The 22,742-nt window shown below is 48.4% G+C and overlaps 1 protein-coding gene across 3 annotated transcripts in view; it reads left to right on the plus strand.

Moving 5' to 3' along the window:
* Positions 1–469: 469 nt before the first annotated feature.
* The window catches only part of ITPKB (inositol-trisphosphate 3-kinase B), a 96,502-nt gene continuing 74,229 nt past the window's right edge, over positions 470–22,742 (plus strand). Inside the window, exons 1-3 of one of the 3 annotated variants that reach the window (XM_064477256.1) lie at positions 470–741; positions 2,138–4,276; positions 6,315–7,622. In XM_064477256.1, the coding sequence (XP_064333326.1) occupies positions 2,345–4,276; positions 6,315–6,341 (1,959 nt within the window). In that variant the 5' untranslated portion in view covers positions 470–741; positions 2,138–2,344 and the 3' untranslated portion in view covers positions 6,342–7,622. Of the gene's footprint in view, positions 742–1,427; positions 1,540–2,137; positions 4,277–6,314; positions 7,623–22,742 lie in introns of those variants that run through there. The other 2 variants (XM_031438463.2, XM_031438464.2) reach the window with 2 other exon arrangements.

Raw genomic sequence — 22,742 nt, forward strand, 5'->3', positions numbered from 1 at the left:
ATATTTGTGTACAAGAACACAAACCGTTTCTATAAGGCTTTAGACCGTTTTTTATATGCTAAAAAGATACCCATGTTTAAATGCACAGCTCTGTTTAAAATGCACACTCAAACTTTATTAAAAACATTTTTCAAAAAAGTTTCATAAAGCTAGCCATCAACGAGGCTCGATGGAGGGGTGGAAAATGGATCGTATATCTTTAACCCGCAAAAGTTAAAAGGCTTTTTTTTTGTTGTTAGCTAACAATGGAAACTTTTTTTTTAAAGTGTTTCCCTCCTTCGGTCTTGCCAAGCAATAGAAAAAAAAAAAAAAAAAAAAAAAAGAAGAAAAGAAAAACTTGTTCCGCTGAGTTCAACCCCAGACGGGCTCACAACTTCCTTCCTGCTTTCCTCCCCCAAGCCCCCGCCTTTCTCTCTCCTCCCTCCTCCCCCGGCCCCCCCCCCCCTTTTAATCGCACATTGAGCAAACAGTGAAGTAGCCAGGAGCAGACACTGACAGGGGTAGTATCTCCACGGCCCAGAAGGGTGTGCAGGGCCGGCCGGCGTCGCCACCGCCGGGATCGCCGGGATCCACTGCCGAGGAGCTCGCCCCCATCTTTCCCACTCCCCTTTTTTGTCTTCCATCGCTTGGTGAGGAAACCCTTTCTGAGCTTTTTTACTTTTAAAGCCATCTTTCTCCTACGAAGTCTGCGTCCCTGGGCCATGTAGTCTGTACAGGACCCGGGAATCTGAGAAACTGCAGGTAAGTTTGGCGGCTTTTTAATGGCTCTCGCCTCCGAACCCTCTCTCCCCTCACTCTGCTCTGTAGCGAATCTGAGGGTTCCGGCTTCTGAAAAAGCGCCGAGAGGTGGGCCGGAGAGACTGGCAAGGGGGATTTGATTTGGGAGGGTGGCGGGGAGTAGGGGTGCGGGGAGAGGAGGGAGAGACGAGTTTTCGGCGTTTCTGCGGCTCGCCTTCCGGGCCGCTGGCTCCCCGACGCCTCCCCCGGCGCGCTGCAGGCGTCCCCCCGCCTGGGTTGGCGCCGGGCGAGGCTACCCAGGATGCGGAGAAGCTTTGCACTCGGCCGCGCCGCCCCGGGGCTTAGAGCGCGGCGCCGGGAGGTTTGCAGAGCCGGGGTTCCCGCTGGCTGCAGTCACGCACGCCCTGGAGTTACTCGGAGTGGGCGCGGATCCCGAAGCCCACAGAGGCAGTGGCGTCCTCGGGCACAGGGTGTGCGGAGGGTGGACTCGCTGTACGCGTGTGTATACACAAACACACACGCAGTTCTCCGCGCGCGCGCACACACACATACACTCCCATACACACACACACACACCCCTCCGCGAGGGGCGACAGCAGGGGGCGGCGAGTATTGGTTCCGGTACAGGGGACGCGCAGCGCCTCGGCCCCGGGCGCGCGCAGGCGCGCCCACACTCACAAAACACACTTGTTTGGGGACCGGCGACAAGGCCAGTGCTGAAAAATGCCTCGGCTGCAGCCCCGCCGCGCTCCCTGGCCATCATAGGCCGAGGGACACAGCCCCACGGCCAGGGTCAAGAAGGTAAACGGCAGGCATGCAGGGGTCCTTCCCAGATCCCGGCGCAGGCAGCGGCCCGGAAAGGCAGGTCCCACTCAGGTTCCTCCGAGTCAGTCCTTGGTGGTCAGAGAGGGTGGAGCGGGGAGATCCTGAGCCCCAAGGGCGGGGGCTGCCCCATCATACCCGATATAACCAGTGTTTGCAAAGCCGAGGGAACCCAGAGTCGGTGGAGCGGGTGTCCTCGCTCTCAGAGAGCTCGGAATCAGCCGCGCCCCGCGCACGGCACGCTTAGGAATCGAGTAGTTGTACATCGTCCCCCGCCCGTCCGCGTGGCTCTGGAGACGAATCTCAGAATTTGGAATTCGAAGGGACTTCCAAGCGCGTCACCATCTGGGGTGAGGGGTGGGAATGCACTCGGAAAACGCATACCCACAGCCGCGCTGGCGACCGACGTCCCCAGGGCTTATGTCCTCGCCGTGCCGCACAGTCCCTGTAGGTGAGACGTCCAGTGCACCCGATCCCCGACAGATTGGGGTCCCGCGGACCGGGGCCGTCCTAGTCCCCTAGCGGTCCCCTGCACTGGCCCTCTGGGGTCCTGACTTTTCTCCTTGTGTCTCCACAGAGGCGCTGTTGTTTATGGAGCTCTGGGCGGGGGCTGAGCCCGTGGTCTTCCCCCCCGCCCCGCGCCCAGGCCATGCCATCCCATCTGCGCGCGGAGCCGCGGCTGCCGGGCCTCCGGGGCTGAGCCGGGAGCCGCGGGAGGAAGAGGCGCCGGCGGCGGAGCCGGAACGGGAGCCGCGGCGGCGGGCAGCGCGGCAGACCCAGTACTATGGCTATGTACTGCTATGCACTTAACAGCCTGGTGATCATGAATAGCGCCAACCAGGTGAAGAGCGGCGGCGGCCCTCGGCCCAGTAGTAGCGAGACGCCCCCGCCGCCGCGGAGGGTCGCGTTGAGCCCTGGCAGCGGCAGCGTTTTCAGCCCCGGGACTGGCACCTCTTTCCTCTTCCCCCCAGCCGAGTCGTTGTCGCCCGAAGAGCCCGGGAGTCCCCCGGGCTGGCGCAGTGGTCGGCGCAGGCTGAATAGTAGCAGCGGCAGCGGCAGCGGCAGCGGCAGCAGCGTGGGCAGCCCGAGTTGGGCGGGTCGCCTGAGAAGAGAAGGGCAGCAGGTGGTGACCACCGGTACCCTTTCCCCTCCCGGGCCAGAGGAGGCCAAGAGGAAGCTTCGAATCCTGCAGCGCGAGTTGCAGAACGTACAGGTGAACCAGAAAGTGGGCATGTTTGAGGCGCACATCCAGGCGCAGAGCTCCGCGGCTCAAGCGCCCCGCAGCCCGCGTCTGGGCAGAGCTCGTTCGCCCTCGCCGTGTCCCTTCCGCAGCATCAGTCAGCCCCCAGGACGGGTCCTGGCCCAGAGCGAGGAGCGGAGGACAAAGTCCTGGGGGGAACAATGTCCAGAGACTTCAGGGGCCGACTCGGGGAGGAGAGGAGGGGCGCCCAGCCTGTGCCTCTCGAAGGACAAGGAGGGAGTGACACCCATGCCCTGCCCGGCCGCCCGGTCAGGATCAGGTGCTCAGGGTCCAGCCGCTTCGGTGAGAATGGAGAAGGGGGTACCTGCCAGACCCCACTGTGGCTCACCCATTGCTGTGGAAGTTGACAAGAGTTTCTCTCCTCCTTTGGGAACTCAGAGCTGCCAGGCTCCCTTGTTAGGGTTGGACCGAGTGAACTTAGCAATGGCCACAGAAGTGGCAGTGAGAGCCACATCCGCTGGGCCACACCATCCTCACGACCCTGCCCTCCTTGAGCAGTCTGAGAGGGCCCAGGAGCTCGGGGGTGTGCACCCCCGGAAGGCCCTGGCTGAGAGTCAGGGGCAGTTTCCGGGCGGTGAGACAAGCCCAGCCCCAGAGAGAGGCGGGCCCCACAGTGGAGACCCCCCAGGGAAGGTGGGGAAAGGAAATCTGCCCTGTGGCCTGCTGGGTTCTGGGGCGCTGGAAACGGACAAAAGGCCAGAGAGGACTGTGGACGTGCAAAGTCTGGAGGAGCCCTCCGAGGCCCGGAGCTGGTTCAGGCAGTCTGGACACCTGGGCTCCATAGGCCCCAAGGGGACCCAGAGTGGGGACGTAGTGGTCAGGGAGTCTCTGCTGCCCTCCAGCAGAGTGGATGAAGGGTCTCAGATGCTGGATTTGCTTGGAGGCAGTGGCTCAGCACAGCCAGGGACTCGGGAGGTGGAGGCGGGGATTGCTTCTGGTGAAATGCTGGAACCTTTGCCCTGTTGGGAAGCAGCAAAAGATCTGAAAGAACCTCAGTGCCTTCCTGGGGACAAGGTGGGTGTGCAGCCTGGGAGCTCCAGGGTTTGGCTGGGCCCCATGGAAGAAGCCAGGCTGGCCTGGACGTGTGGCACAAGGGTGCAATCAGAGGGGACTTGGGGAAGTCTGCCACAGGACAGAGATGTCCACCCCAGCCCAGAGCGGCTTTCGCCAGATCAGAAGGACAAGACTTCCCTGAGAGAGGCCTGCAGCCGAAGCAATATACCTGCCGTCATAATTACAGACATGGGTGCCCAGGAGGATGGGGCCTTGGAGGAGGCGCAGGGAAGCCCTCAGGGCAGCTTGCCACTGAGGAAACTGTCCTCTTCCTCTGCCTCCTCCACTGGCTTCTCCTCCTCCTATGAAGATTCAGAGGAGGACATCTCCAGTGACCCTGAGCGCTGCCTGGACCCCAACTCTGCCTTCCTACATACTCTAGACCAGCAGAAGCCCAGAGTGGTAAGTCTTGCCCTGAGATTTTTCTAGAACTTGTGGTGCTTTCATACCCCATGTGTCCCCCTCTTTTTTTTTTTTTACTTTCTGATTCATGAAGACTCTGATCAGGACCCTGGGGCAGTCACAACCCATAATTCTCTCCAGGTGTGTTTGCTAGGGTTGAGGGGATGTGCCTAGGCACTGGCACTGTATTTTGTAGCTTGGACAGTGAATTCGAGTCACTTCTGTTGCTATTTCCATGTACATTTTTAAAAAAGCATTTTTTTAAAGGTACCTCTGGTAAGTCATCACTCATTTCTTGGGAAGATAATATTTACGAGTATTACCCAAAACTTCCTGATTAATCTCCAAAGATAGTGAACAGAGCTGCTGAGTGTGGCTTTGTCTGCTCAGGTGAAACACTTAATTCTGTGATTCATTTAGGCAGAGGAAAACTGACAACGATGTCATCGAATCAACTCAGCCTCTACTCATAGGCCAGGAAAATGAGTGATGTGATTCTGTGACAGGGCCCTGAAACCTGTAGATGTGGTTGTGGCCGGTCTGTAGGGTAAAGAACCACCTAGCCTCAGTAAATTTTCAGGACGTTGCAATATTTCTGGGGCCAGTTTAACGTATGAATTACAGTGAAAACCATGCTTTGAGCTAATCAGATGTTTCTTTAATAACAGAATGTTATATTAGGTTGAATTACCTGAGATAAGCATCTGGGTGATATCTCTAGGGTAGATACCTCCTAATGAATATGCTTGTTGGCTAGTACAGGTACATTTCAGGTATGTTTTCAAGTGCATCTCTTGTGATTCAGCATCCTGACATCTTGTTCTGGCTATGGCAGTCGATAGGGGTTTACTTCTGTACATGGTTAGTCTCAGTCCTAGGCTGTTTTCACTCTTACGAGGATCAGAGTAGCTTACGGAAGACGTAAGCATTGAAGCTCGTACTTCTGAAAAGGTCTGGACTTTCTCTTAGCTTTTCCAGAGTATGGGGAATTTCCTAGTTCAGTGTATGAGGGGTTCCTGTGCTACCTTGGGGGAAAGTCTGCATTTTATTGTAGTAGGTAGTCTTCTGATTTAATCTTGAATATCAAGTACTGTTCACAGTACCTCAATAACTTATACCACTGAGAACTTTGTATTTCTACTCTACATTCTTCTATGAGGTATTTTGGACTCCAAAGCATGTTTCTGTCAGACGCCCACTTCAGAAATCACATTCTGAATTTTTGAAGACCAGGCATTTCTTTTCACTAGACTGTCCTTTCTGCCGATGATTGGGAGGCAAATGTGTATGCAAAATCTGGCCCCGATCAGCTTGGTATCTTGTGGCCAGCACAGGGCATCTGGCTTGGGCACACCACCTTGAGAGGAGGGATGATCGACCTGGAAGGGGACAATGGTAAAGGGCAGGTGGAACATGCTTCTCACTGAAGGCATAGCCCAGATTTCTCTGCCTTCTGGCTGGCTGTGAAAGGCCTGGTGAACGAGATGGTCCTCTGTTCCACTCCTCCCATTGGCTTTTTAAACCCTGAAGCAAGCTGCTGCAGCCAAGTTGCTTTAACTTGTTCTCCAACTTTCCATTTGCCCTTTCTAGTGGTGGATTAGCAACTCCTATTAGCTGGTTCTCAAAGCAGTTTGTGTGTCCCACTGTTTGAAAAGGGCTCTTGTCTGGAAGTGAGTTAAAGGGGAGATGAAAAATGACAGGTGATAATATTTTTTTTTTTCCATCGGCCAGAGGGATGCCAGCTGAGAAACCAGAGGGTTGAGTGGTGTTCTCAAGTCAGCAGACAGGTCCAGCGGTGGGAACGAGGCCTGTCGGTTGTCCAGCCAACCTCCCTCCTCTAAACAGGGTTTCAGACACCCACAGAGCTGGGCCAGGGAAAAGTCCCCTGCCAGCCTCACTCTGCATCACGTGACACTGATTGGGAGTTTGTATGTGGGGGAAGGGTGGGTAACCAACTGGAAATTATGGGATCCTAGGGACTTTTGAGCTTATGGTTGAGTGCTTGCATGATCAGCCAAATTTTCTTTTTCTTGCACAGATTGTTGCAGTGGAGTCTTGTCTGTGACACCGAAACATCTGCCCATTGGGTCAAAAGTCACTTGATTACCTGAGATTGATATTTTGTCTACAGAAGGCCAGACGTCTTGATCGACTGGGCCTTTTGGCTAGGCTTTTCGGTGTTTTATAGATAAAACTTGAGCTAGTGCTGTCTGAGACTCTAGGACTGGTGCTCTGTTCTCTTCTCTGGATTGTACTGCTCTGTCTACCCGGCTGCACTGCACTAAGGTGCACACGACCTCACACACACTCACCCTCACCGCCCCACGTGCCAATGCACACTCCTAACACAGGTTTGAAATTGCACGTTCAGCCTCGCAGTCACACAACTAACCCCTGACCCCCAGACCCACATGGAGGAATGTTTCTGTGCTGCTCTGTCTTTCCGCAGGGTTAAACCCTTCATGCCTGGAGTGATAGTTCTTTGCTCCTGTGGAGCAGCGACCCTGTGTGTGATGTGTGCACAGGTGGAGGTGACGGCCTGCAGCCTGGCTGCTCTGTTGGCTCTCCTGATGTCTGGCCTCCCTGCCTGCTTAGTAAGTCCCAGAGCCAGTATAGGGGATGTGAAAACTTCCTTCTAGTTAAAAACTAAGTGAGAAGCAAGTTGTTTGGAAATGCATTCTGAAACTTATTTAGCCACTTAGATTATAGAAAGTAGCAAAGGCCTTTTTTTTACTGAAGGGGTGTGAGAAGGCTGGCCTGCTCTTTTGCTCATTTGTTTCTGTGGGGAGGAGCTGTAAAGACATCCTCAGAAACAGGCAAAGTGCTTCAGGCCTTTCCTACCGCTTCAGGCTTCAGATGAGCTGGACAGATATGCCTGTCCCTGAAATTGAAGGTTGCAAGTTTTTGCACTTGCCTGTCTGTTTATAAAGGATCAGATGCTTGAAGTTTGCTCAGAAGTAGTTGTAGTACACGCCTTGTGTTCAAGGGCTGAAATTCAGGCACGTTCACACTTACTGTTTTCTGAAATTGAACAGAAGTGAATTGCGCTGAGCAAAGATGATGTTCTGTCATTTGTGTTTTGAGACAACTTGAAATTCATCAGCTGTTCTTTACCTCCCCCTGTTATTCCATTTAAGAGTAACTGGGCTTTGAAACACCAGGTTTAGAGTATTAAATTAAAATAAGCATGGACCTTACTTTAAAGAGGAGATTTTATTGAGTGATTCCAAAATTGTAGTATCAATTATGTGTGTAAAAACCAAAACAAAATGCTGGCCTAATTACCTCGGGGACATAAAAAGAAATATAACACAGAATCTTCTTGATTCTACTTTTTAAGGGCCATTAGAGTTTCGTTTCTTTTAATTTTTCTTTTTGTATTGACTAGTTTTGTTGTCTTTTTTTTAAAGTAAAAAACTAATTCTTACGCACGGTAAAAAAAAGAAATTCAAACAGTTTAAAGTGGCTTTCTGTGATTTTTTTTTAAGTGTGAAATTTTTATTTGGTGGTAAACCTAATTAAAATTTAAAAGCCTTAGGATACTTAAAAGAAATGTATCTGGTGGTAAGTACTTAGAAGTGGAAAATTCTTTTCTGGAAGAGAATATTGAAGGCCCAGATTTATGGGGTTATGAGTTTAGGTATGCTGTTTTTTTAAGATGGCACACCTTCCCCCTCAGGTATGTGGAGAGGATCTTTCTGGCAAGGCCTCAGTACCTTTCAGATCTGGGAGGACACCTCGTCATTTATGTGAGGTTCTGGGTGTTACCCTGATCTGTTCAGGGAGGAGGAAACTGAGACTCAGGCAAAGGGCTCCAAAGGCTGTGGCTCTGGCTCAAGATTCCTCCTTTTAGAATGTCCATTCTGCATGAGGATGATCTCATAGGGGCCTGTCAAGTTCTAACTCTCGGCGACTATATAATTCCAGACATTTGATTGAAGACCTGGTGTATGTGAAGTGTGTATCAGGGTGTCCAGTAATGTGACAAGATTTCTTTGGGGTGGACCTTGGGCAGTTGAGGCCAAAACTGGTTACATTTAATTGTGTCCTTTTACGTAAGACCCATTAACCAATCTGCCTCTGTTCTCTTTACTGGAAGAACGGTTCTTTGCGATTTCCCATTGAAAAAGCATCATCAAAATAAATCAGGACAAGACCCAAGATTTTCATGAGTAATTAGACTGATATTAGAGGCTGTGCTGGCAGGATGCTGGAACATTAACCTGAAAAATGAAAAATGCATTTTGTTATCTGAGGGCTTTGGCTCCCTCAGCTAGTTCAGTTTGGAAACCAATGCAGAGCCAAAACATCACTTCAAAGACCTTGTTTTATCAAAGATAAAAACAATTCATCCAGCTTAAAATCCTTTCAAATAAAAGGTGGCCTATAGAGAAAAAAGAATGTTTAGGCATTACAAAAACACGGCTCAAGATTTACCTAGCTTTTAGGTTTAGCAAGAAAAAAACGTGTTAAACTGGTGGGCTGCTGCTTTTAGAGAAATGTATTTCTGGTGTTACATAAATCATTTTCAGAACTTTTGCTTTTAGCGAGAGTCACTTTTCTGATTTTGTTGGCACATACCTGTTAAATGTAGCTACAGATTAGATTAGTTCTCTGTAGTTTATTTGTATTCCTGGGAAGGTTGATAACATTGTTTAGGCTTATTTTATTTTGTCAGGTTTCAACTTAGTTATCTAAAGGTAGAATTTTAAAATATTTAATGGAAAGAATTTTATATCCTGGTTGAAAAAACTTTGTAGTTTGCAAGTGATCAGTGATTCTGAATTAACTCAGGAACTCTTCTAAGTTGTGTTGTGGACATACCCTCAGTGTGGAAGGTTCTCTGGGTTTTGATAAGAGATGAGATCTTGGCATTGTAGGTTATGCACGTGGTGCCCTCCAATCCGTGATGAGGGTGCCTTGCAATGATTTTTTTTCTGACTAGGTGGAATTGGCATTGTGAATAATATATTTTTCATGAATTGAGGAAGCTCATGTTTACAAAATCACAGCAAACCCAGGCGTGAACTCTTTGGTAACATGAAAAGCCATGTAGAGTGCCAACTGCCATTTTCTCATTGGGATATTTGGGATTTTGTGATTCCCCACCAGACTCCTGGTCATTCATTTTTCCAAGGGTGAAAGACACTATAAATATAAACATGATCTCATTAGGAAGTTAGGCCTCTGTTCTTAGAATTTAAAAAACAAAATCTTTTCTATAGTTTACATAATTATCATAATGCAAATCTCGGTCTGGGAGAGGATTTAGAGCTCATTTCCTCCAAAATCCACCTTTTACAGGTGAGGAAAGTGAGGCCAGAGGGTATTCGATAGAATCACAGGACCTGTGTTTATATTTTTCTTTTAACTTAAAAAACATTAGTGGATAAACTTCTTACTCACCTGGGGAGATCCACCTTGGCTTTAAACATAGGACATGTTTTTAAAACGTTTGTTATAGGAATGGGTGAATGAATGAATGAGACAATATCTCTGCTGCATTGTCTGCACATAAAAAAACTGTTGCGTCATCTGGAAAAGAAGGAACAAAGAAAGGGAAAAAAGAAACAGTCAAGATAAGCTCATTGCTTATTCCTGGCCTTTCTGCCATAGGGTAGGGGTGCCAGACCTGGGTTTAGGAGACCTGGGTAGAATCCCAGTCTGTATGTGGCCTGCAAGCCCTCTGAAAAATGGGGAGAGGAGGCACGACCTTACGGGGTGGGGGATTAAAGTTCAGGGATGCAGTGTTTATAAAAGTGCTTCGACAGGCTCCTAGCACATAGTAGAGGCTCAGTTAACAGTGGAGGTGGAGTTAGGAGACATCTCAAGTACTGGTGAGGCATGTCTTTAGATAATTCATTGGGCCCCTTGGAAGAAATGCTCTGTAGCAACTCTAGGCTTTTGTTTGCATGCCACTTTCATCTCAGTATAATCCCAGAAAACGATGCTGCAACAGCCAAGATGGCTGGAGTGAAATTAATTTATCCAAGACTGATATTCATAGGCTACCTGTGAATTCACCTGCTATTGTGGGACCACAACAGTTTCCTGAGGTGTAGTTCATGGAATATTGAGAAAAAGGCCGGCCTTGCCTTCTGTCTCTGTTTTCTAGTATGGTTTCCTTTGGTTCAGTTGTGGGGCTGGAGATCAGAGACACAGAGGGGACTAGCTTGGTGGCAGAAATACACACCGTTACAGGCCCAAGGAACAAGGTTGTGATGACACCTTCTTGCTGAGTGTTTGTGCTGGGAAGGCCACTCATATTTTCACTTGAAGGTGAGGCCCTTCGGGCTGTCTCTGATGGGGAATGATTCCTGGTCATCATTTCACTGGGAAGCAACACGCAGGCTTTTAGCCACCTTGTCTGGCATGTTTCTCAACAGTTCCACTAAGAATTCACTATTACAGATCCGATCTTTCCCCTCTGTAGAGCTTCACTTGGGCATTTTTTTTATTGACTTGTTGGAAACCCATTCAGCAAAAGGTATCTCTTCTGGCCACTAGTCAATACTGCATTTTTTATTTCCTGAATTTTTTACTTCTTTTTGGCTCCAAACCAGCTGATAAGTTGAATAAGTAACCGAAAAGCAGGAGCTTCAGACAGTAAGTGAGCAGAGTGGACCTCTGCAGTTCATAGTTGTGTATGATTTAATGGGGGGGAGTGGAAAGTGTGGAAGGGGAGGATATGTTTTTATTTTTCCATCTCAGGAGAAGTAGAAAAAACTTCTCACTCAACCTGGGGTGGAGGGGTTGGGGCTGGTGAATATTCAGTGGAAGAGAATCCTCCCTCTTGAAGGTCACTGTTATCCTGTTAATCTAGCATTTTACCTTTGCAGTAAGATCCTGGGTGGAAAGGGAAAAATAAAATGAGACAGCATCTCAGACAAAGGCCTTGAGATTATTTCCATTGACCCTGGTGACTAAGATTAGGGTTTATCTGACCCAGAGACATGATTGATACGTGAATGACGCAGGGTCAGGCCCTGGCCTTGGCCAAGCAGAACTCGCTGAAAGGGGAGTCGGGTCCATTTGCTCAGGTTTATAAAGTTGGTCTTAATGCATCCGGAGGGCAGGCATGAGGTACTTTTTGCCTTGGGCTTTTGGGGCTTTGACAGCAGTTTTCTTTCTTTACCCCTCTTAATGAGTCCTCGACATCCTGCCCGCCCCCACCAAATCCATTTAATCAGAATGAATAAACTGTACTGTTTCCCAAGAAGCTGTGATATGTTTTATATTAGCAGTGCTTAGTACTTTCATACCCTACAGGGAGTATTCAGCCTGCGGCAGGACAAGGGATTTGGTGCTCCCGTGACCGGCCATCCCCCAGCTCAGTCCGCAATCGCTCTTGGTATGCTGCGAGTTGGTGGGACCCCAGCAGTTACGGGCTGTTGGGGGAGGTCACTGCACCCCCAGGCAGTTCCCAGCAAGTGTTTTTCCAGTTTCGCTGACATTCTTTCCAGGCTCAGCTCAATTTGTTTTCTTCTTCTCTATGGCAATTGATGACTGAGTCGTAAAATGTGTAATTCAGCCAGATCTCGTGTTAAGTGCGTCTTCCACAGTCGTGTAGGAGCTGGTGTTTGGCTAATCCTCTGCTATGCATGGGCGTGTAGGATTTTCTTTTTGCAAGTTAGCTATCTGAGGAGTAGGTTTAGTAAAATATACCTCATAAAGATGGGAAGGAATGGGGAGGGACTCAGGAGTATCACTTCTGTAATCCTTATCTAACCTGAACCTATTAGCAGGAAACTGAAAAGGCCTGTGGATGACAATGAGATAAACAGTTTAATCTCTTAACAATGCCAAGTGGAAAATCCAGCTGCAGCCAGGAGTTTAAGACATGGCCAGGTTTTTGTTAGGACAGCAAATCCTGAGACTCAGGTTGCTAAGCCAAGGGTAGGAAATTTGGTTGCTGTGTGTTAAAGCTGGAAGGTTGGGAAGACACTGGTTTGAGAAACTACTGAAAAATCCTTGCAGATATAAAATGTGCTAACGTCAGGGACATTTGAAATGCGTTATAATTGATATTTTAGTCTGTATGAGACCATTGAAACCTTTCCCTCCCTTTCTCCATCATCACCATAGTCAGAGCATTAAGCGCTCATTGGTATCCAGCATCTCACTAATTCCAAGTAAGTTAGGAGACTCAGGGCCTTCTCTGAGAACTTTACTGGGCACGCTCTGGGAGTGCAGTGTGCTGGAAAGACTAGGACTCTCAGATTTGGCACTTGGCCTCTTTGGGTTTTGGTATCCTTATCTGTAAAATGGGTATACTGATAGTCTCCCTACATCATGTGGTCTTTGTGAGTCTCAAATGAGATAGTGTTTGTAGAGTCATTTTGAGAGTATATTCTTTCCTGTCTAAATTTATTATAAGTACTGTGATTTTGCTCCCTCCCATTTTCTCTTTATTTCTTTAGTACCCATTTATTTGTTTCTGTCATGCACACTCTAAGTGTATACGTTGTGTTTTTTATAAACAATAATCTATTTTTTTATTGACTACAGTTGCCTTAGAGCATTATATTTCAAGTGTACAGCTATGACATTGTTTTTAAAGCTTTTCAAAAAGAGGATGGATGGACAAAGGCAGGCACTGCAGCAGTGTGAGATATTCCCACATCAGTGTTGCTGAAAGCAAAATTACTAAGGATTATGTCAAAAACAACCTTTATGTCCACAGAAGAGTCAGTTCTGACGCAGACATTGCAGCATAGGTCGGGGAGCAGGGATGAGTAGACAGTCTGGATTACATTCCTAGTTCAGCTGCTCAGAGAGTCTTCTCCTGCCTGAGTGACCTGTGCGGGCAGGGTGGACTGTGCATGAAACTTCATGCTCTTGTGGTTTGCTCACTCCCATGTGGGGATGCGAAGGTGATGGACATAAGGAAAGGCTGTCAGCTCCTGAATAATCAAGAGGAGACTACACTCCATCTAGAGTCCAAGGATGCTTAATGGGCACATTGATTTTCTCTAGTACCATGTCGTGGTTTTCTCTACTATGTCCTGGAAAGTGGAAGAGGGGAACTCAGCAAAGTCTTGAGTTTTTAAAGCAGACATCACGTTCAGCGGATATATACCAGGCACTTCCTAAGCATGGCCGGGCCCTGGGCTAAATCCTGAAATCTGTGCACAGAGCTGGCCTTCCCTTCTGGTGGCCACCCATGTTGAGAGGTGGACGTTGTGCCCCAGTGGCTGCCCAGACAGCAGGCATTCATCTGTCTGCAGGTGCCTGTGCTGAGGAGAATGGCTTAGTTGATGCTGTCCCCGTCCTTGGGGATGTGCCCTCTAAGGCAAAGCTGATGCCAACAGACATACTTGAGATTTGTGAAACTCAAGAACAAGTTGTATAGCCATTAAACAAGCACATTCATTAAATATGAGTTAATAAATAATGAATTGGTGTTGGCGTGGGAAAGGCAGGAAGCTTCAGTGTGTGTTGTGCAACATGTGAATTTGGGCAGCGGCCACTGAAGACAGTAAAGGCCTTGAGGGGTTTGCTATCTGTCTTGGAAGTGGTTAAGCGAAGGGGTTATTCTGGATCCGAAGGCTCTGGGAGATTGGGAAGGAAGATGGCACCCCCCCCACCCCTGTAAGCCTTAACACTGTGCATTGAACGCTACACAGATTGGCGCTTAGTGGGTTAAAGATGTGCTTGGACAGCTACACTGTAAATGTGCTCTTTTGAGGGTAAAATGGGGCCTTAGGAGAACCACCCCCCCCCCATTCCCACCTCAACTGATCACTGGGACATGGTCAGGAAAACTTGGGAGGGACTTCTGCTCAGTGAGTGTCTACTGAGACTGCAGCTTTGGAAGAGCCCTGGGAGAGGCTGGGCTAGGGGGTGTATAGAACCCTCCAGGGAGAGAGCCCTGGTGTGGAGTCAGGACAGTCCTGGGTTTGAGACTAAGCTCTGCCATTTCTTGACCGTGTGACCCTAGAGAAATGTCCTACCTTTCCGTTCCTCAGTTTCAACAGCTGTGAAATGGGGCTGACAATGCCACCCTTAAGGTTATGAGTCTGAAACAAGGTCCTGCGTGAAGTGCCTGGAATAGTGCCTGGACACACTAAACGCTCAACACACAGCAACCGCGTGGACTTCGAGGCAGCCGCGGTCTCCTTCCTGAGTTGAGCCCGCGCTGTCCTTCCTTTTCTTCAGGTGAAAGTGAGGCGGGTACCTGAGGGAGTGTTGCTTGCTGGTGCCCTTCTTACTCTAGAAGCAGAAATGGGGCCTGGGGGCTCTTTGATGCTGAGGTTAGTAGGAGGTATGTGCTGGAGGAGGAAAGAAGTAAGAAGGTCTGCTGGAGACGGGGTCTCGGGTAGCTACACCTGGAGTCACACCTTCACTCCGTCCCAGACCTTGGTGGGGACCTCACTTCTCTGAGCCTCAGTTCCTTCATGTCCGGTGTGGGGATAATATAATGACCCTCTCTCGCGGGCTGTTGTGAAGATGAACTGAGATCATGGGGCTCAAGGACCTGGCATAGAACAGGCGGGGATAGAGGTGGCCCCTCTTCTGGCCCCTCCTCCCCCAGTTGTTAGGCTGACTTGCCTTCACCAAGTGGCCGGAGTCACCTCGTCCCAAAGTGCAGTGAGTTGTCGAGGATGATGGCAAAACAGGCAGCAGGATTTATTTTTCCAAGAAGGTTTCTCAGTTGCAGGAAAGGCTTCACTTTGTTACCAGGGTTCACAACTTGAAGTTTAAAAAACAATCCACTATATTCAGCTGCTGGCAAGAGGTGTCAGGTTACTCACCTGGGACCAGCCTCTTTTTATTCTGTTTTGGAGGTGGAAACTGGCTGAGGTCAAGCAGGGACAGGAGGCCTAGCATTTGGGGGTGTGGAAGGCTCCATGTCTTCTCTCCCTTCCCCTGGCTCCTCTCCTTTCTTAATGTGTCTTTTAGAGTCACCATCTCTCATAAGGGAGAGAATGAAATTTGCATATGCATATGTAAGAAACACCACCACTTTGTACAGCTGTGGCTCTTCTGGCCAGGGAGGTCTCTGAACACGTGTCTGATTTGATTGGCCGTCATCCCTTCCCTGTGATGTGTCTGGTGGTGGGCTGGGCACCTGCTTATTAAAACAGGATCTGTCTTGGATTAAAGAGATGCTTTCTTCCACTGAAAGACCCTCCCTGAGGCCTTGAGGACCAGGCCAGTGGTCTTTGTAGCCCGCTTTGCCACAGAGAGTAAGCCACGGAGGGCCTGCCCGGCACTTCCCAGCCACACGGCTGCTTCTGCTGTTGCCCTGAGCAGACCTCGCTTGTCGGACAGTTCTAGGGCTGGGAGAGTGGATGGTGGTGTGGAGGGAGAACCCAGTCAGGTGGCCAGGCTGAGCTGGATTGACCCGGGCATACCCAGTCACTTTGGAGTTCCAGAAAGGCCTGTGGGAGCCTGTGCAGCTCCGGCAGGAGCTGGGCTCTGTGGCAACAAGTCCCACCAGAGCAGCACAGACTGTTCCTGGGCCAGACATCAGCACAGTCTTGGGCACCTAACCTGCCAAACACGGGCTTCTACTTTGCTGCACAGTTGGTGTGTGGTATGGAAATCCCTCTTGGTTGTAATGCAGGGCAGCTGCCTGCAGTGTGAACCCTTGGGGTTTGCATCTTTCCTGACTGCCACTGGTCCACACATCCCAAGATGGCCGTTAGGAGTCTGGGCAGAGTTTCTAGGCCCTGAACTGTTGGCTCCTTCCTGTGATGTTTCTGGGCCACAAAGTTTTCTGAAAAGACGGGTCTCAGGCCTGGCCGGCACTAACATCTCCCCAACCCCAGGCTCCATTTGCACTTTGCAAGCACAGAGGGGCTGACGTCTGGGAGGAGTAAAACCACGAAAAGAACTTGTTAGTATGTGGCAGCCTTTACCTCAGAGGCGGTCTGGATGGTGAGTGCGTTGGACAGTGACTCCTTTATTGCCCCAACCTGGAAATATACCCAGGACGGTAATCAGTTTCGATCTCAGGCTAAGGCCATATGGAGCAGCGTCTGGAATGCTGTTTACATTGTGGTATCACACTGTACATTCAAATCAGCCTGCTCTCTCCGGAGAGCCGCCTCCCGCCTCACTTCAGGCCGCTGGTTCACACTGAGAAGCTGAACAAAGTCTTGCAGGTCACAGGTTCTTCCTGGCATCCTTTCTCTGGCATTAAAGACTGGCCTAGATTTTTTTGGTCTGTCACTATTGGCCTCAAATACCACATTCCCAGGGAAAGGCAGGAGCATCTCTCCCAGAGATATAGCGGCAAAGAGCAGGCCCTAAGGGTCGATGTGGGTTACCCTGGAAGGAAGTGCCCTGAATGTCCCAGGTGGCTCGTTGCTGCAGACCATTTGCCTGGTCTCCGACTATGGTTTGCAGACATGTGACACTGACTTTGGAAAGAAGATTTCAAGAACTTCGGAAAATAGTTTTGTATGACCCCATGACCAGCTATTGTAAAAGAGAAAGTAAGTCCTGAATAGAGGTTTTAAAAAGTCAGTTGCATGAGGAATGGGATGGAGGGGACCTGGCTCAGCAATATTTCTTATGAAATTCACTGGGAGTTAAAATGTTAACAAAATTTCAGCATGAATTAAGTGGTGGTGCAGCTGTTACAAATGCCGAGCAATCTTAGGCTTCACGATAAAAATAAAGTAACAGTGGCTATGATTTCTGAAGTATCTATTATATGCCTGGCACATTCTATAAATTATTTAATTTTTGCAAGGCATATGTATTATTTTCCCCTTTTTACAGTGAGCAGACTGAGGACCAGGCAGATGAGGTTGCCAGTCCCAGGTGCACAGCTAGTCAGTGGCAGAGCTGGGATTTGAACTCATCCATGTCTCCCAAGTCCTTGCCCCTTCCATCATCTGTCACCTGGAGAAGAGTGGAGCCCTGTGCAGAGGGGTGCTGAGTTTAGTTCTGGGCCCTGTGCTTTAGGAAGATGGGACTGTTTGTACTGAGTGTAGAGGAAGATGCTTGGCTGATGAGGGGCCTTGGAGATGGTTGAGGGAACCAGGACTGCTTGTTGCCTCGGACGTATTACATCTGGGAGGCAAGAGAGTTGTCTTCGAATGGTTGCTCTGGAGTAGCATTTAGTCTGGTGGAAGATCAGATTTCTGTTCACAGAGGTGGAACTAAGAGAGGATTCTTTTCCTTCTAAATGAATGGACCTTTGTACAAAAACACAGACTCAGGAGATGGAATTGCAGCAGAAGTGAGCTTCTGGAGCTGCCTCGCAGCTCCCCAGCCTGGTGGAGAGCAAAGTGGAGAACTCCTAACCCAAAAGGGTAATAAAAAGTGAGGGCTCCTCACTGCTGCGGATGGAGCTGGGCAGGGAGCCCCTGACAGTGGGGGAAGGAGCAGGCATCGGGCATTCGTTCTGAAGCCCGGGCCCTGGGGACTTGCCTGCCTCCTCCTGTAGGAGACAGGGCAGTGCTGCCTGCAGGACATGGGTCTCCGCAGGTACAGAGCAGAGATCTGTATGTGTCCTGTTTCCTCAGTCCACCCAGAGGGAGTGTCACGGGCTCCTGGATTCAGTTATACTGTGCAGCCCCAGGCATTCTGGCCCCTTTTAAATGGCACAGGGAGGAACCTGTACTGGGTTTGTATTTCAAACACAACATTAGCACCTAAATTGAAATTGGGTGCATCAGGTTGCATTACTTGCCTACAGACTTGAGTTCAGTTAGGAGACACCAGACAAGAAAAGGGAGGAAGCTTATTCCAAAGGGGCAGGTGGACGGGAGGCCCAGGCTTTCCAGAGATGATTGCCTTGGGGTTTCTGACCTAAAGGAAGCGACTTTCTCTGTGTGGCCTCAGTGGGCAGAGCTGAGGCTGGAGGGTGTAAGCCCCGAAGATGCCATATGCCTCCTTAGAGAGGAGCACAGCAGTGGCACCACATGAAAGTGCCCTCTGATGAGCACTGTGGAAGTGCCTGGGGAGGGCGGTGAGTCAGGGCTGGAGGGATCCCCCCGGGCTCTCAGGGGTCCCTTAGCCTGGAAGTCGGAGGACTCAGCCTCAGCTTTGCCTTTGGAGACTCTGATTAAACTATTTTAGGAGGGGACATCTGGGTAGTTGCCAGTATTTGGCTATTTAGATAGAGCTGCTGTGAACATTCGTGTACAGGTTTTGGTGTGACCATAAGCTTTCATTTCTCTGGGCTGAACGTCCAGATGTCCAGTTGCTGGGTCATAGGCTTTTGTATATTTATTTAGTGTTTTTTGCTTTTTATTAATTAATTTTTTATTGAGGTATAGTCAGTTTACAATGCTGTGTCAATTTCTGGTGTACAGAATAATGTTTTAGTCATACATATATATACATATATTTCTTTTCATACTCTTTTTCATTATAGGTTATTACAAGATATTGAATAGGGTCCCTGTGCTGTATAGTAGAAACTTGTTGTTTATTGATTTTATATATAGTAGTTAATATCTGCAAATCTCGAACTCCCAGTTTATCCCTCCATACCCACACTTCCCCCCTGGTAACCATGTTTGTTTGTGTTCTATGTTTGTGAGTCTGTTTCTGTTTTGTAAATAAGTTCATTTATGTCTTTTATTTAGATTCCACATGTAAGTGTATTTAGTATTTTAAGAAACTGCCAAACTGTTTCCAGAGTGTCTGCACCATTGTACATTCCCTCCAGCGATGTATGAGTGGTCCACTTTCTCTGCATTCTTACCAGCAAGTGATGGTGTTACTATTTTTTATTTTAGCCACTCTGATAGCAATGCAGGACTGTTTCGCTGTGGTTTTATTTGTTTTTCCGAATGGTGTTGAACATCTTTCCATGTGCTTATTTGCTATCTGTATATCTTCTCCCGTGAAATGATCTGGCTTAGGAAAAAAAATTCCACAGGGGTACTGTGAAAACATGGACAGGGTCAAAATCCTTGGGCGTCGATTCCCCCTCCCTTGTGTGAGATTCCCCTTGCAGGGCTTCAGGTGAGGTTGCTTGGTCATCTCTGAGGTCCCTTCCTGCCCCCAAATTGTGTGGTGACCCAGAGCAGCCACCTTCCCGGTGGGACCGTGGTGTGCAGGAGGCCCGGGGCGCCCCCACCCACACTCATCCCTCTCCCAGCTCTGTCTCGTCAGGATCCCACCGAGGCTGACTCATGGGTGCTGTATTTAAGGAAAGGTGTTGTTGGGCCTGGAAGTAAAAGGAAAAACAAAGGAAGAGATGTTGGGTGTCTCCATGCCCCCTCCTCCCCTGGTCTCCCTCTGGGCCTCCTGGAAGGCCCATGGCCCAGCAGGGCCTGTGCTGTGTGGTTTAGTTTTGCAATATGGTCATACTGAAGGTCCCAGAAATGCTTCCCTTTTTATGTTAATTCAACAACAGAAAAAGAAAAGTGTGTGTATAATTTAAAACTGCTAAAAACAGTGGCGACGGGAAGTAATTTTTCTCCTTAAAACCAGCCGGCACCGCACCCTTTCACCCTAGGCTGCTTGGCAGTGTTGTTGATTTGTTTGCTTTTTGCCTCCTGTGTCAGGCAGGAAGTGGTCCTGACTGTTGATGGGACTGCCACCCATTTGAGGACCTGCTGGAAAGTTTGGCGTCCACTGGGAAGCAGGGTAGATGACATCTGCTTGAGAATGTATTTATTTTTGTTTTTCTGCCTAATGATGTATGTGGGAATTCACAGCGCATAAGATAAGCATCCTTTGGCCTTCAATTTCAATTTCAAGGCCTGGTTGTTTTCTCCCTTGGTATAATGAAGTATATACTATTTGCAGAATCTCCTTTGGTGCGTTTGTACAATCTGTCACAAAGAAGGAATTGTTTTCCATGTGGGCTTAGAGGACTTTGGGAAAATGAACAGAGGAGTTTTACATGGGTCCTTTGAGCCCGGGCAGTAGAGACAGTCTCCTGAAGGTAGATGGTCACAGGCTTTCCACATGATTCCATGGCCCACTAGAATATTCCAGCACATTTTCGTGGTCATTTGATTGGGCCCAAGACCAAAGATAGAGCTGAATCACATAATGGTTTGGTTCAGAATACTTTTCTGCTTCGGTACTTTTTGAAAACCTAGATTTATTTCTGGTTTGAACTTGTTCAATAGAGTTGAAAGAAAGAAACCTCTTGTTACATTCCTGGTTCAAATTAAAATTTGATATTTGCACTTGGTTTCACGTTGAATAAATAAAATGTATTATGGCTATTGGTGAGTAGTTCATTTTGATTCAGTCACTTCTCCAGATAGCATCACTGTTATAAAATTTATTTCCCATGAACTTGCATTCTTCCAGGATGGTGTGTGTGTTGATCTCATTTCCTAAATATTCTGGTCAATGAGTGATATTATATTTGCATTAATACATTGCAGTGAACTAGAAGTAATAAAATAGTTGACACTAAAACCAGTAGAGGTTTTGCTAAGTGCACAGACTTTGTCTTCTTGGGACCAGGCAGAAGGTTTTGGCTACTATTTGCGACTAGCTAACTTTCAAGGAAGGGTGAACTAACTTTTCTCATACAATCTGGAAACATTTTTTGTGTGCTGACTGTATCAAAGTTATGCTGGCAGGCAGGGATCTGTATATTAGTAAAGCTTAGTCCCCACCCTCTAGAAATTTTCAGTTCAATTGAGGAGGCAAATTGCAATAACCTGACATCTATTATACGTTATGTGTTAGGCACTGAATGAAGAGTTAAGTGATGTGCCTCAAACCATAGTAATATAGGAGTCAGAGTATGAGTCCAGACATTATTACTCTAGAATAGATTTTCTCAACTTTGGCACTATTGACATTTTAGGCCAGATATTTTTTTTGTTTGTTTGGGGGACTGTTATGTGCACTGCAGGGTGTTTAACAGCATTCGTGACCAGTAGCACCTCCCCCAGGTTGTGACAACCAAAAATGTCTTCAAACATTGCCAATGTCCCCTGAGGGTCAGATTACCTCTGGTTGAAGACCACTGCTGTAAAGCTTGTCCTGGTGACCACAACTCTATACTGCCTTCCCAGGTAATAGGTGCTGAGCACAGTATCCATGTGTTTAGAGGATAAGTCCATTCAGAGTCCTGTTGGAAGCAGAGGACAAATGCCACTCTACCTGGGGTTGTTGGGAAGAGAAATCTTCCAGGTGATGCTGTTTTGAGTTCAATTTTGGAGGGATTCACTTAGGCAGAGAAAGTGAAAGGATGTTCAGAGTAGAAGGACCCACATGCACAAAAGCATGAGAAAACAGTGCAGGTTTAAGGATGACAGACAGTTCACTCTGGACCCTTCACTTCCCTCTCTATTGCCATTTTCTTGTTTCCTTAGCAGCAAAGTGGGTTCACAGCAGTTATGTAATACTTACTTTCAATCAAAGATGTTGTATTAGGATAAGCTAGGTTTTGTTGCAGTAACAAACAGCCCCACAGTCAGCAGCTTAAAACAACGAAGGTTTGTTTCTTGCTCCTGCTACATACCTGAGATTGGTCAGCTGTGGGCTCTGCTATGTGTTGTCCTTCCTCTGTGACCCAGGCTGATGGTGCAGTCACCATCTGGAGCACTGCTGGTCACCAGGGCAGAGGGACTGAGAAAGTGGTGCATCATGTACTGGCTCATAAAGCTTCAGCCCAGAGCTGCATGTATCACTTCTGCTCATTTTTAATTGGCCAAGCAAGTCTTGTCCTCACTTAATTTTAAGGGGGCAGGGGATTCGAGTCCTACCATGTGCCCTAGAGAAGAACTGGAGATGTTTGGGAGAAAGCACTGATGTCTGCCACAGATGTCAAAGGCCCACACCTGGGATGTGTGGTCTATGGGCCTAGAGTCTGGACCGTGATGGACCAGGATGGAGAACTCATCGTCTCTTTGAGGGTCTCCTAGCTTGGCTTTAAAAAAATGGCTTATTGTCAAACCTTGTGTGAAATTGCTGAGCAAAAAGAGAAAATTAGATTATCAAGATTCCAAAAGATTTTAATTCTCTGAATAAGTCAGAGAGGTCCTTGTAGGTTAGGACCAGGTCAAAGGCCCTCATTTTAGAGTTAGGATGTTGTGGGTGGGAGTGGGAGAAAGGATTCAAGTGAATATGGCCTGGATGCAGTGGGTTGTGTGATGGAGGTGGGAGTAGTTGTTCAGGACCCTGGTAGTTACCTTGACACCTGGAATGCCCTCTCTGGCTGTTCCTGTAGTAAAGAGAACGGCTTTTAAGCCCAAGCCAAGTAGCAAGATGGCAGCCCTCGTGAACTATAAACTTACGGGGCTTTTCTGAGAGGGAAGGAAGCACTGGACGTGAGCAGGAGCCACTGAGAGCATTTGGGATGCTTTTAGAAAGCAAGCTCCTTATAAATAACCCAGGAGCATTTTCCTTGTTGGAAACTCACTCAGACCGCCGCCCCGTTCCAGGCCCTGGGGCGAGGAGATAGAGACAGAGGCCGACTGCCATGGATCTAAAATGGGATAAAACCGGAAACCTGTGGGGAGGATGCAGTCCTTGTCACCCCTCAGCAGAGGGGGCACAGAGGTCTTAGAAAAATAGAAATAAA

The sequence above is a fragment of the Camelus dromedarius genome, chromosome 21 (genome assembly GCF_036321535.1).
Source record: "Camelus dromedarius isolate mCamDro1 chromosome 21, mCamDro1.pat, whole genome shotgun sequence".
NCBI classification, from domain to species: domain Eukaryota; kingdom Metazoa; phylum Chordata; class Mammalia; order Artiodactyla; family Camelidae; genus Camelus; species Camelus dromedarius.